Source organism: Phocoena sinus, chromosome 10, assembly GCF_008692025.1.
Source record: "Phocoena sinus isolate mPhoSin1 chromosome 10, mPhoSin1.pri, whole genome shotgun sequence".
Classification (NCBI taxonomy): Eukaryota; Metazoa; Chordata; class Mammalia; order Artiodactyla; family Phocoenidae; genus Phocoena; species Phocoena sinus.
This window is the reverse complement of record NC_045772.1, coordinates 95,586,950-95,601,966: the sequence shown is the minus strand read 5'-3', so window position 1 is coordinate 95,601,966 and position 15,017 is coordinate 95,586,950. Positions and strand designations below refer to the sequence as shown.

At 41.3% G+C, this 15,017-nt stretch overlaps 1 protein-coding gene across 1 annotated transcript in view; it reads left to right on the top strand.

The window, feature by feature from the left end:
- Positions 1–2,353: 2,353 nt before the first annotated feature.
- The window catches only part of A2ML1 (alpha-2-macroglobulin like 1), a 43,262-nt gene continuing 30,598 nt past the window's right edge, over positions 2,354–15,017 (top strand). Inside the window, exons 1-9 of the mRNA XM_032646981.1 lie at positions 2,354–2,373; positions 2,859–3,042; positions 3,353–3,515; positions 4,241–4,293; positions 11,866–11,886; positions 12,607–12,766; positions 13,404–13,488; positions 13,982–14,108; positions 14,591–14,705. Coding sequence (XP_032502872.1) covers positions 2,354–2,373; positions 2,859–3,042; positions 3,353–3,515; positions 4,241–4,293; positions 11,866–11,886; positions 12,607–12,766; positions 13,404–13,488; positions 13,982–14,108; positions 14,591–14,705 — 928 coding nt within the window. The remainder of the gene's footprint in view (positions 2,374–2,858; positions 3,043–3,352; positions 3,516–4,240; positions 4,294–11,865; positions 11,887–12,606; positions 12,767–13,403; positions 13,489–13,981; positions 14,109–14,590; positions 14,706–15,017) is intronic.

The following is a 15,017-nucleotide window of genomic DNA, read 5'->3' as shown; positions in this document are numbered from 1 at the left end:
TCACTTCTTTCTTCCTTTTTTTAATTTATTTTTTTTATTTTTTATTTTTTTTGTTTAATTCAACTTTTTTTTTTTTTTTTTTTTTGCGGTACGCGGGCCTCTCAGAGTTGTGGCCTCTCCCATTGCGGAGCACAGGCTCCGGACGCGCAGGCTCAGCAGCCATGGCTCACGGGCCCAGCCGCTCTGCGGCATGTGGGATCCTCCCGGACCGGGGCACGAACCCGCGTCCCCTGCATCGGCAGGCGGACTCTCAACCACTGCGCCACCAGGGAAGCCCTAATTCAACTTTTATTCACATAATCAACCCTTGGCTCTGACTCTCATTAGCTCTTATTAAACATCTCTGAGCCATAGTTTCTTTTTTTGCGGTACGAGAGCCTCTCACTCTTGTGGCCGCTCCCGTTGCGGAGCACAGGCTCCGGATGCGCAGGCTCAGCGGCCATGGCTCACGGGCCCAGCCGCTCCGCGGCATGTGGGATCTTCCCAGACCGGGGCACGAACCCGTGTCCCCTGCATCGGCAGGCGGACTCTCTTCCTTTTTTTTAAACTGTGATTTTCTTCCTTCCTCCCTTCCTTTCTCCCTCCCTCCCTTCCTGCCTCTCTCCCTCCTTCCTTCCTTCCTTTTGGCTGCACCGGGTCTTAGTTGTGGCACACAGGATCTTTTAGTTGAAGCATTCGAACTCTTAGTTGTGGCATGCATGTGGGATCTAGTTCCCCGACCAGGGATTGAACCCGGTCCCCCTGCAATGGGAGCGTGGAGTCTTACCCACCGGACCACCAGGGAAGTCCACAACCCACTTCTTTCTTTAGAGAATTTTTCCTCCCCAATTCCATGTGGCTCTATGGGGCTGTCAATCACAGTAGCCTATCACTCAGGCCTCAGAATGACCCAGGAACTCCCAGTCATAGTAGCCTGGCTACAATGATTGATTCAGAAGTGAGCATGTGAAAGGAGGAACAAAATCTTCAGAAATTTCTATAACTTAGATGAAAATTTTTATCTACCGGGATCCTAGAGCTGGAGATTCTGGATTGAGGACTCACAGCTGCCATCTTTCCCACCACTTGAAGGAAATCCTATGTGCGGCAGGAGATGAGCAAATAAGACAGAAAGATTGGTGGGGGAAAATGAGTCCTGGCAGGATCAAGTCTCTAATTCCAGGTCATAAAGTTTTCAGAGTTTCTCTGGTTCAGTTCTTTCTTTATGTCTGATCCTCCCCAGTTATTCAAAACTCTTTTTTGTTTAAGTTGGCTTGATTTGGGTTGGTCATTGGTCCTAGAAAGTATCCTCACTAATTTATACTTTAGGTGGCTTTCAGGTCTTGCCATTGTAAAGAACAATGGGAAGAAACTCAGAGTGGACACATTTTCTACATACATGCCTGCTCTCATTTTCCAAATACATTCCCAGAATAGGAGTCAGAGAATATGCAGATCTGAAAGGCTTTTGATGTGTATTGTTAAATTGCCCTTTAAGATTGTCCACTTTGTATTTCTTCTATGAGTTTATATGTTCCTATTTCCATACAGTCACAATAATACTTATTATTAATTTTAAAAATTCCCAATTAGATAAATGTATACTTTTGTATTGATACTGCTCCCATTCCTGTGCTCCCAAATATGTCTTTTTTTTTTTTTTAAGTGAGTGAGTTTTTTGTTTTTTTAAAAAATTTATTTGTTTTTGGCTGTGTTGGGTCTTCGTTTCTGTGCGAGGGCTTTCTCTAGTTGCGGGGAGCGGGGGCCACTCTTCATCGCAGTGCGCGGGCCTCTCACTGTCGCGGCCTCTCGTTGCGGAGCACAGGCTCCAGACGCGCAGGCTCAGTAGTTGTGGCTCACGGACCCAGTTGCTCCGCGGCATGTGGGATCCTCCCAGACCAGCGCTCGAACCCGTGTCCCCCGCATTGGCAGGCGGACTCCTAATCACTGCACCATCAGCGAAGTCCCCCAAATAAGTCTTAATAGAATAATAAAAAGAGAAAAAAAGATCCAATGGGGATGGGAATTTGGAATAAAGCCAGGAAAAAAGGGAAGGATCTAAAACTTGTTCTTAGAACTTTACTGCTATGAATACTCAGCATGTTTTTTTTTCCCCAAACAGGTTTTATAGACTGGCTGAGCCAGTGTGAATGTTTCAGGGACAAATAAATTTGAGGAAGTGAATAGAAGCCCTACCCTGGTATACCACCTCTGCCTGAGGCCCCAAAAGGTGATTGGCTGCGGCATCAGCCATAGCTCCATATATATGCCACAGTGGGTGAGCAGACCTCTGGTTCCTGGTCCTGGGGAATCTGTCCCACCCGCAAAGATGTGGGCTCAACTCCTTTTAGGAATATTGGCCTTATTGCCAGCTATGGCAGAAAGACACCCCCTGTAAGTGGCTGGTGTCAGCGTTGATTTAGGGCAGGCGGCTTCTTCGTCTATCCTTCTCAAATATAACTATGGGGAACAGGAGATAACCTCTGGTTTATTTTAATTTCCTTCTCATCTTTTCCTTTCTTTGGTTTCACTTTTCCTTTACCCAGAGAGAAAAGGTAAGATGACAGGAAGAAACTTAAAAAAAAATGATATTAAAATATACTAGCCTCCTAGTACCCTGTTCTCTGTAAGAGAACTAATTTCCTCCGTGGTACCCTAGGTCCAGGTTCTCAATGATGGTCTACTGGTGGGAGGTTTAAGGCTGCAAACTGAGCTATTTTTTACTTTTCTGCTTCTCCCTTATAGAAAATAAGGCTCATAAAGACAGGGGCTTGGTCTGTTTAATTCATTGCTATATGCTGAGTGCTCAGGAGAGGGATTAATTTTGTATTAAATAGATGTATCATTACTGCCCTGAAATCCTTTTGCTTCTTCAACAGAAACTACCTGGTGACATTACCAGCTCATCTTAAGTTCCCTTCTACTCAGAAGGTTTGTTTGGATCTGAGCCCTGGGTACGATGATGTAAAATTTACTGTCAGTCTGGAGACCAAGGGCAAGACCCACACATTGCTAACACATTCTGGATCGAAGACGAAGCTCTTGCATTGCAAGTCCTTTTCAGTAAGTACAGGTTTAGCCCAACTGTAGTCCTCAACTTTCCTATTCTCCTCCCTGGGTATTCACTATAATTTCTCTTTAAGTATGTTTTCTGTAATTTTACTCTTGCCATGGCCTTTAAACCTATCTCTCCTAAACTTCAATTCCTGGACATAACTTCTGATATTATTCTCTGGCAACTTTTTAATGGCTCTACCCTTGCTACCCCTATCTAACTCATTTCTTTCCTTTGATTCTCCCTCTTGGGTTGAGACGGGTTGATTCTGTTCCCCCAGTCTCCTACTCCTTCCCAGAGCTCCCTTGTCTTGGCCAGGTACCACTTCCTTCTGGTGGCACAGAAGAAGTAGCCACGGTCCGGGTGAGAGGAACTGGAAATAAAATCAACTTTGAGGAGAAGAAAAGTGTTCTAATTCAGAGGCAGCAGAATGGCATCTTTATACAAACTGACAAACCTGTCTATAACCCAGGGCAGCAAGGTAAGAGGCACACAGATGGGATGAGACAAAAGCCTGGGAAGAGCTGCACCCATCGGTAGAGGGGCTTTGCGGGTTGGTGGCAGGCCGGTGGACCAAGGAAGAGAGGGGGGTCTGGAGGGGTGAAGGGTTATGGGTGTTGAATACATGCAGTACTACAAACACAAAAGACTAGTTGGTGGAGTTGCTACTGTGTGTGTGTATCTAAAACAAAAGACAGGGAAGTCCCCCGGTGGTCCAGTGATTAGGACCCGGTGCTTTCACTGCTGTCGGCCTGGGTTTGATCCCTGGTCGGGGAACTAAGATTCTACAAGCCGAGTGGTGCGGCCAAAACCACAAATAAGTCAATAAATAAAATAAAACAAAATGCACATTTCTCTTGGAATGGAATTTGGCAGGTGTAACTGGGTGCTTGGTTCTCACAGCAAGCTGCTTGTGTACAAATCAGAAAGCATCATCAAGGGCATTTGGCTGGAGCCCTGTGATTCGTATTTGTTCCTTCTGCCTTAGAAGGGGTTTCCATTCTGAGGTTTCAAAGTCAGGAGCCAGGAAGAAAAACCGTTTGGGGTGTGAGCTCTCTGTCAGACTAGGTTTTATTACAAAAGTAAAACCTGATGGGATTTTGCTGACTAAGAAGTATGTGTCAGGAAGCAGAAAGGGTGGAAGAAAGAAAGATTCTGAGAGGGGGAAAAAAATCCCCTTTGCTAATGATGCCTGTTTCCTTCTAGTGCATTTTCGCATCGTCACCCTCACCAGCAACTTTGTTCCAGTGAATGACCAGGTGAGAATTTAGTTGGGAAGAGGGACAGGGAAAGGGAAAGGGGTAGGGCTGACTGAGAGAGAAGAGGGAAGAGAAGAGATTCTTTCCGGGGTGGGGAGGCCCTCTAGGTGCAGAACGCTTGTGGGAACTGAAGTTCTAGACTCTGGGCACACATCCAAATCGTCCCCGCCCTTGTCTGCCTGAAAACATGCAGAGGCATCTAGCTGCCATGTTTTTTTTTTTTTTTTGCAGTACACGGGCCTCTCACTGTTGTGGCCTCTCCCGTTGCGGAGCACAGGCTCCGGACGTGCAGGCTCAGCGGCCATGGCTCACAGGCCTAGCCGCTCCGCGGCATGTGGGATCTTCCCGGACTGGGGCACGAACCCGTGTCCCCTGCATCGGCAGGCAGACTCCCAACCACTGCGCCACCAGGGAAGCCCAGCTGCCATGTTTGATAGCTGAGAACATCAATTAGGTTAACATTCCTGAGAGATGGTTTCATTTGCTGCTGTTTTTAAAAGAGTTTCTTGCAAACATCAAGACTTTCCCTCCAGGAGTGACACCTAGTGGCTTTGCAGTTCAAATACTAAGAAATAATTCAGGAGTGTATTTAACAGAAGGAAGAAATAAGAATATCCACCCCCACCATCTTTTTTTTTTTTGCTATGAGGCAAGGTAATTTATAGAGCAGACAATTCTTTTAAGGTAAAGTTCTGTTGCCAAAGGTAAAAATGTGGTAACATTTGGTGAATACTTAAATTCTCCTTGAACTACCTGATCGCTAGAATCATTAGCCTTATGATAGGTTTGCTCTCAATTTTTTTTTTCTTGTGTCATTTCTAAGTGCTTTTGAAAGACCTCTCAGACACTCCTGGCTGTCTTCTTTTTCCTTCAGTTACAGCCCATGTATTCAAATGAAAATTTAAAAGATAATTTTGGAGAAAGCATTACTTATATTTCCATCTCCATGTTTTCAGAACTGCTGTTTCCTTTCCCAGTGCACAGGGAAGCTATAAGCTTTTTATTAATTGGTAGCCTCCTCCAACCACTTTCTTTCCCGATTTAGAATTCTTTTCAGTTTCTTCTTCGTATCAGCTGTATTCTTTATCAGTTGGGTGTAATATTAAGTACTTACTTCTTAAACAGAGTGTTGATTCCAGAGCTGAAAAGAGGGTATGCAAGGGTTAAAGTGTAGCCACAGCCAGTTATTTTAGACTCTACTGCCCCCTGGAGGTTGATCTCATTAGCTACCCCTCTTACGTTATCTTTCCTATGCTCAAATTGAGCCGAATTGCTGAGGGGTGCTCTGATTTCCATAGCTATGCTCTATTTCTGTTGTCAAATTACTCCTTCCTCCTCACACCATTTCTTTAGTCAGCCCCTGCTCCAAGTTCCAACTTGAAATACTGAAAATTTGAAACACTGAATTTGAAACTCCAAATGAAACACTGAAATTAACTAAATGTTTTTTTACTCGGTAACAGAGTGACAAAAATTGTGAGTTTACAAAGCTCAGGATTTTATCCTCAAGCAACTGAAGCATACATGATACTAACTGATTCTATCTAACTTGGTTACTACACCCATTTATTCAGAAACCTCAGGCAGCTTCCACTGCAAATGCTATCTTCCTAGCTGAACACTTGTTTCCTTCCAGAGACTGCTTCTGCCTGACTGGTGTCCAAATCTGCTTCTTGACTCCCTGTGTGAGAAAAGTACTTTGCTCTCTGAGGAACTGGTTTCTTTTGTTTGTTGTGTTTTTTTGTAGAATTTATAGCAATCCACAGTAATCTCAGTGATACTTGCCTCCTTATTGTGTAAAGAGCCCGGTTTGTACATGTCCTATTCTTCCCTTAAGGAAGGAGGGCAGAATATTCTCCCCACCCCTTAACTGCCACCCTAAATGTGCCACTTTGGCATGTGGATTATTTTGAGCTGAAGGCAATCAAGGTCCCAGAGAGTCAGGAGAAACATTTACTTCTTTCTTAAATGCCTAAAAGAATGTAGATGGGGGTGGGGGGTGTGTATGGGTGGGATTGGGCCAGAAAGAGAGCTATTACCTGAGATAACTGTTTTTTACTTTCCAGTTTTATTGAGATATAATTGGCATACAGTACTGTATCACAATAAGGTTAGTGAACATCTATCATCTCATATAGATACAAAATTAAGGAAGTAGAAAAAAATTTTCCTTGCGATGAGAACTCTTAGGATTTAATCTCTTAGCAACTTCTATATATAGCATGCAGCAGTGTGAATTATATTTATCAGGTTATATCCCTAGTACTTATGTTTCCTGTAACTGGAAGTTTGTACCTTTTTTTTTTTTTTTTTTTTTTTGGTACGCGGGCCTCTCACTGTTGTGGCCTCTCCCGTTGCGGAGCACAGGCTCCGGACGCGCAGGCTCAGCGGCCATGGCTCACAGGCCCAGCCGCTCCGCGGCATGTGGGATAGTCCTGGACCGGGACACGAACCCGTGTCCCCTGCATCGGCAGGTGGACTCTCAACCACTGCGCCACCAGGGAAGCCCGGGAGTTTGTACCTTTTGACCATCTTCATCCAATTCCCCATCCCCCCATCCCCTGACTTGGTAGCAAAAAATCTGATCTTCTTCTTTGCCAGGCCGCATGGCTTGCAGGATCTTAGTTCCCTGACCAAGGATTGAACCTGGGACTTCGGCAGTGAAAGCGCCGAGTCCTAATCATGTACCGCAGGGAATTCCCAAATCTGATCTTTTTCTATGAGTTTGTTTGTTTTTTAAGTATAATTGACCTACAACACTATGTTAGTACCTGTTACATCACATAATGATTTGATATTGCTAAACATTTCAAACTGATCTCCTAAGTCCAGTTGTCATCTGTCACCCTACAAAAATATTACACAGATTTGGACTATACTCCCCACACTGTACATTTCATACCCATGACTCATTTATTTTGCAGCTGGAAATTTGCACCTCTTAATCACCCTCAACTATTTCTTTCCTTTCTGCACCCCACACCCCTCTGACAACCACCAGTTTGTTCTCTGTATCTATGACTCTGTTTCTGTTTTGTTATGCTTGTTCATTTGTTTTGTTTTTTAGATTTTACATATATGTGAAATCATACAGTATTTGTCTTTCTCTGTCTGGCTTATTTCACTTAGCATAATGCCCTCTAGGTCCATCCATGTTGTTGCAAATGGCAAGATTTCATTTTTTTATGGCTGAGTAATATTCCATTATATATATATATATATATATATATATATATATATATATATTACATCTTCTTTTTAAAATTTTTTTGTTGCATTGGGTCTTCATGGCTGCGTGGGCTTTCTCTAGTTGTGGCGAATGGGCTACTCTTCGTTGCACTGCATGGGCTTCTCATTGCGGTGGCTTCTCTTGTTGTGGAGCACGGGCTCTAGGCATGCAGGCTTCAGTAGTTGCAGTGCGTGGACTCAGTAGTTGTGGCTCGTGGGCTCTAGAGCACAGGCTCAGTAGTTGTGGCACATGGGCTTAGTTGCTCTGTGGCATGTTGGATCTTCCCGGACCAGGGCTTGAATCCGTGTCCCCTGCATTGGCAGGTGGATTCTTAACTACTGTGCCACCAGGGAAGTCCTGCCCTTTTTTTTTTTTATTGGGTTGCTTTTTTTGATGTTGAGTTGTATGATATCTTTGTATATTTTGGATATTATCCCTTTATCAGATATATCATTTGTAAATATCTTCTCCCATTCAGTAGGCAGCCTTTTCATTTTGTTGATAGTTTCTTTCACTGTGAAAAAGCTCTTTAGTTTGTTGTAGTGCCATTAAACATTTTTTGCTTTTTCTTCCCTTACCTGAGGAGACATATCCAAAAAATAATTACTAAGGCCAGTGTCAAAGAGTTTACTGCCTGTGTTTTCTTCTAAAATTTTTATGGTTTCAGGTTTAACATTTAAGTCTTTAATCCATTTTGAATTTATTTTTGTGTATGGTGTGAGAGAGTAGACCACTTTGATTCTTTTGCATGTAGCTGTCCAGCTTTCCCAGTGCCATTTATATTGAAGAGGAAGTCTTTTCCCCATTATATATTCTTACCTCCTTTGTTGTAGATTAATTGCCCATATATGTGTGGGCTCATTTCTGGGCTCTCTATTCTATTCCATTGATCTATGTATCTGGTTTTGTGCCAGTACCATACCATTTTGATTACTATAGGTTTGTAGTATAGTTTGAAATCAGGGAGCATGATGACTGCAGCTTTGTTCTTCTTTCTCAAGATTGTTTTGGCTATTTGGCATCTATCGTGTTTCCATACAAAGTTTAGAATTATTTATTCTAGTTCTGTGAAAAATGCCATTGGTATTTTGATAGGGATTGCATTGAGTCTGTAGATTGCCTTGGGTAGTATGGTCATTTTAACAATATTAATTCTTCCAATCCATGAACATGTTATATCTTTCCATTGTTTGTATCATCTTCAATTTCTTTCATCAGTGTCTTATAGTTTTCTGAGTACTGGTCTTTCACTTCCTCAGATTTACTCCTAGGTATTTTACTCTTTTTGATGTGATTGTAATTGGGATCATTTTCTTAATTTCTCTTTCTGATAGTGTATAGAAATGAAACAGATTTCTGTATATTAATTTTGTATCTGTAACCTCACCAAATTTATTGGTGAGTTTTAGTTATTTTTTTGGTGGCATCTTTAGGATTTTCTATGTATAGTATCAGGCTGTCTATAAACAATGACAGTTTTACTTCTTTGGGAATCAGTGTCTTGCTCCTGATCTTAGAGGAAGTGCTTTCAGCTTTTCACTGTTGAGTATGATGTTAGCTGTGGGCTTGTCATATATGGCCTTTATTATGTTGAGGTATGTTCCCTCTATACCCACTTTGTTGAGAGTAATTTTTTTTAATTATAAATGGATGTTTAATCTTGTCAAAAGCTTTTTATGTATCTGTTGAGATGGTCACATGATTTTTATTCTTCAATTTGTTTGGTGTTTCACATTGATTGATTTGTGGGTATTGAACCACCCTTGCATCCTTAGGATAAATTCCACTTGATCATGTTGTATGATCCTTTTAATGTACTGTTGGATCTGGTTTGCTAACATTTTATTGAAGATTTTTGCATCCATGTTCATCAATGATATTGGCCTTTAATTTTCTTTTTTTGTGATATCTTTGTCTGGTTTTGGTATCAGGGTGATGCTGACCTCATAGAATAAGTTGTAAAGCATTCCTTCCTCTGCAATTTTTTGGAATAGTTTGAGAACTCTTCTCTAAATGTTTGATAGAAGTCATCTATGAAGCCATCTGGTCCTGGACTTCTGTGTGTTGGGAGTTTTTAAAAAATTACTGATTCAATTTTATTAATGATAATTGGTCTGTTCATATTTTCTATTTCTTCCAGTTTAGTCTTGGGAGATTGTACATTTCTAGAAATTTGTCCATTTCTTCTAGGTTGTCCATTTTATTGAGGGGTGATTATTCATGGTAATCTCTTACAAACCTTCGTATTTCTGAGGTGTTGATTGTCACTTCTCCTTTTTCATTTTTGGTTTTATTAATTTGGGCCCTCTCTTTTTTTTCTTGATGAGTCTGGCTAAAGGCTTATCAATTTGTTTATCTTTTTTGAGGAATCACCTCTTAGTTTCATTGATCTTTTCTTTTTTTTTGCCTCTATTTCATTTATTTCTGCTCTGATCTTTATAATTTCCTTCCACTAACTTTGGGTTCTGTTTGTTCTTCTTTTCTAGTTCCTTTAGATATAAGGTTAGGTTGTGGGGTTTTTTTGAGATTTTTCTTATTTCCTGAGGTAGGCTTGTATTACTATAAACTTCCCTCTTAGAATTGCTTTTGCTGCATCCCATAGATTTTGTATCATTGTGTTTTTGTTTTTGTTGTCTCCAAGTATTTTATTTTTTGATTTTTTTCAGTGATCCATTGGTTGTCTAATAACATGTTGGTTAGCCTCCATGGGTTTATGTTTTTTGCTGTTTTTATCTTGTAGTTGATTTTTAGTCTCATAGTGTCATGGTTGAAAAAGATACTTGATATGATTTCAGTTTTCTTAAATTTATTGAGATTCTTTTTGTGGCCTATCATGTGTCTATCATGCTATAGTGTTCAATGTACACTTGAAAAGAATGTGCATTTGGCTGCTTTTGGATAGAATGTTCTATATTATATTATATATAGAAATATATCTCTCTATATGTTCATATATATATGAACATATACATGTTCATTTGGTCTAATAAGTCATTTAAAGCCACTGTTTCCCTACTGAGTTTCTTTCCGGATGACCTGTCCATTGACGTGCATGGGGTGTTAAAGTCCCCTACTATTATTGTGTTACTGTCAATTCCTCCCTTTATGTCTGTTAATATTTGCTTTATTTATTTAGATCCCTGCATCTTTTAAAAGTGTATCTTAAATAATCATCATATTATTATAACACCTTAGAAAATTAACAATAATTATTTAATATCATTTAATGTTCAGCTCTAATTTTTCCAAATAACTGAGTTTTTTTTCCAAACTATGATCTGATCAAATTCATGCATTACATTTGATTGTTACATTTCAAAAATTTCTCTTAATCTAAACAAATCCCCCTTATTTTCTTATTAGATTGATTTTTTTTTTTTTTTTTGAGAGAGAGGGTGAGAGAGAGATCAGGCTAGATGACTTATAGAATGTCCGCATTCTGGAATATGATATTGACTTTTGAGGAAGCCTAGTTGTCTTATGGAATATTTGATATTCTTGATTTGCCTGATTATTTCCTTACTGTGTAATATAACTTGTTCCTTTATCTTCTGGAAGTAGCTCTGAAGTCTTAATTAGGTTTAAGCTAAACTTTCGGTAAAAAATATTTGGTGAAAGAAAAATAGGTAATGCTGTGAACCTCAGATACATCACTGGAGGCACATAATGTCAGGTTGTCCCATTATTAGTGATGGTGAGTTTGATTACTTAGTTAAGGTGATGACAGCCTAATTTCTCCAATGATAAGGTGTGTCCTTTTTTGAAATTAGCGAGTAATTTTGGGGTGACACTTTGACAACTAGCACAAAGACTCATTCTCCAATTGAACTTAGTGGTTTTAATATCCATTTGCTTGAGGAAATGGTACATGATCCTTTGATGGAGCTCTTTTAAACTTTTTTTTTTTTTTAAGAAATTATTTTGCAATGCTTGAAAGGTTCCTGCCCACTGGCATTCAGAAAGTGGAGGAGGAGGCCAGGAGAATGTTAGCTACCAAGAAGAGGTTTAAACATGGTGGAGCCTCCAGATACTAATATTTTCTCTTAGGGCATGTTGTGGAGGAGCTCAGTCACAGAGCACTGACGGATGCTGAGGGTCTGAAGTTCCATTTCTTCAAATTTTTTGGAGACTGGCAATCCCTTTAGGAAAGCTCTTCTCTCTCCTCCGCCAGCCAATAAGCCTTTGCCCCACTGTTACTCTTGCCAGGGCACAAAAGAGACATTTAGAAAGGAAGGAGTGGGCAACAGAGAAAGAGAGAGGCCTTCGTGAACTTTTTGCTTTCAGCAAGCCTATCCTTAGTGATGGTTCTTCTTTAACCCATATTATCTGGTTTTCCTTTTCAGTACTCCGTTGTGGAACTGCAAGTAAGTAGAAGTTTCTTTTTCTTTTCTGTCAGTTGTGGAGAAGGTGGTTGGTGCTAAAGCTTGAAGTCAGCAACGACTCTGGGATCTTGGCCCAGAGCCTGAGACTCTGCACCAGCACAAAGTATCTGCAATCCTGCCTAAGCTGTGCCTGTTCTCTTGCCTCTGCCCACCCTGCCCCTCTCAGTGTTAAACCTCTGTAAATAAGGACACCAACCCCTATAGTGATGAACCTTCCTTCTCTGATGCCTGTACCTTCTCTGCGCTGTATCAGTCCAACGAGGGTTTGTTCTGTACTCTTAGTCTTTGGGTTGGCTATTATCACAGACACTCAACCATTGAGCATGACGAGAATACCTGTGAGAAGTATTAAGAAGGCGAAATTCCTCACAGCTTCCCCTCCATGTTTCTGTCAAGTTACCTATCATTCAGGTATCTTACAATCAGTCCCCTCAGCATTGCCCCTCTTAAGGGACCAAGAATAATCACTCTTTGTAAAGGGCATCCTAAAGCCCACTTTCTGAAACATGATAACATTTTAAAGGACTCAGTCTGATTGTTTGAATCCACAAGGGCCCTTTTCTTCCTGGACACAGACCATGGGGGTCACGGGCAATGGGTGGGATTCTTTAGGTTCTTTTTGCTTCTATACCTGCTTTCTGCAGTGCAGGGTGGGAATCAAAGAGGCAGGCACATCATGGGATTTCTTTTTAATGGACACAGGATCCAAACGACAATAGGATTGCACAGTGGCTGAACGTGGTGCCCAAGGAAGGCATTGTAGACCTGTCCTTCCAACTGGCACCAGAGGCGATGCTGGGCACCTACAGTGTGGCTGTGGCAGAGGGCAAGACCTTTGGCACCTTCAGTGTGGAAGAATATGGTAGGTGGGAGAATTAGTAGGTCAAAGTGTTGGACATAATCTTGTGTCAAAATCAGCAAAGGTCAAGTAAAATCTATTAGGAACTAGGTCCAAGATGGTGGAAGATTTGACTTCCAGTGGACCTTGAGCCTCATTATACGCCCATTGTAACACATTAGCATAAGCTAAGTGGCACACCCACCAGAGCCATGACAGTTCCCAGGCTGACCATCAAAGATCAAAAAGTGGACAGTGGACCAATTACTGGAAATCTCTGCCCCGTCCCCAAAATAGTTGGAATAATCCTCCCACTTATTAGCCTTTGAAATTACCCAGCCCATAAAAACTAACTGCCCCATATTCTTGGGCCTCTCGCCTTCTGAAATGGCCCACACTCTATCTGTGGAGTGTGTTTCTCTCTAAATAAATCCACTTCTTACCTAAAAACAAACAAAAAAAAAACCCAGAGGGATTATTTGTTCCTTTTAGTGCTAAACCGGATGGTAACTTCAGGAGCTTTTTACCTTAATAATGCCCTGTTAATTTAATTAGCTAATTAATTATCACTGCTTTATACCCCTCTACTTTAAACTACCTCTTTTTGACCACTACCTGTATGGTAAAACCTTCTTCCTCTTCGTTTTCCATCTCTCTCCAGTGCTGCCTAAGTTTAAGTTGGAAGTGGTGGAACCCAAACAGTTATCAATGGTAGACAATTCTTTCTTGGTGAAAATTTGCTGTAGGTAAGAATAAAGCTCTGGATCCAGTGAGGAGTAAAGCTATATTGAGAGATGTTGTGAGGGAGTGTTATGGAAAGAGGGATTGTGGAGGCAGCAGCTAAACCTTGGGATGCTTTATGTAGTCCAGAGTCAAGAGTTCTGTAAGAACACGTGTTCTAATTGTGCTTCTGTCCTTACTTTCCACTGCTCTCTCAGCCAGCATTATTGATTTAGTGTCTCCTTTGTACAGAGCACAATATTGAATCCCATGGGGAAATAGGAGTAAGGAAAAAGAAAGACACTGTTGTTGTCCTTTGGATGGTATTTATTGTGAAATGGCAAAACTCTAAGGCTTTGAGCAAAGCAGGGATGTGAATGGGAGCTGGAGAAGGCTAGGACTGTCAGAGTACTTCCAGAGGTGGGAATGTGAGAGAGAAGGAAAAGTGGTGTTTGGAGGAGGAGGGTTGGATCGTAAGTAGAATTGCCCAACTCTGACTCTCATGCTTTTCTGGGTCAGGTACACCTATGGAAAGCCCGTGCCTGGGATAGTGCGTGTATCAGTGTGTCAAAAGGCATATACTTACTGGCCTCCAGGGCCAGAAGGGGAATTCCCATCTGACAGATGCAAGAATATCTCTGGAAAGGTGAGTAAATGGGATGTAGAAAAGGAACCTTAGTTCCTATGTCCTAAAGAGTAAGTAAGCACCAATATAGAAAAGTGGTTAAAAACAAACAAACAAACAAAAACCCAAAGTAGAAAGCATTTCACATGGTTATTATCCCAGTTCCAGAGAACAAGGCAGTCTTTTTTATCCCCACAGAAGATAAAGCCTTTTAGAATCTGCCTTGGAATCAAGAAATGAACCTAAACCCTTGGGAGATAAAATTTTCCTGTTCTGAAGTGGGTTCTTTTCTCCTCATATCTTGGAACTTCCAAGTTGCTTTATAATTATATATGTGTGGGTATATACTTCATGTTATGGGATGGGGTTTCTATCTTAAAATTGGAGAAATGAAAGTATAGAGATGAGAACTTATTTTCTTCTACAGGACATCATGAAATGGAAGTAAAGATTAGGTTATTCATCCTCTCTCTCCCTCTCTCTCTCTCTGATTGTGTCATTAGACTGACAAAGCAGGATGCCTCTCAGCTTCTGTGGCCATGTCTACCTTCGACTTCACTAGTCGTTCTTACAGACGGGACATCGGTATCATGGCTACTATGGTGGAAGAAGGGACAGGTAAGTGAGATGCTCCTTGGTTCATTAAGAAAAGAGAAAGGAAAAGAGCTGTCCCAGAGCCAGACCTACTCAGAGGAGTCAAGACCCACCCTCATCGCTGTTTGGAAGGGACTCTGTTCCTAGTTCACAGTCAAAGGGAAATGCCAGATTCCCTCTGCCATCCACTCCCTGTTTCTCCAAAAGTTTGGGGAGGAGGAGTTGGTTTGGATCTTTGGCCAGAAATATATTCAGCTTCCTACTTCCAGTGGCACCATCCTTTCAGGGATTTTGTGTTAAACATGAAGGTGAGGATATCTATCAGGTTTTTAGATC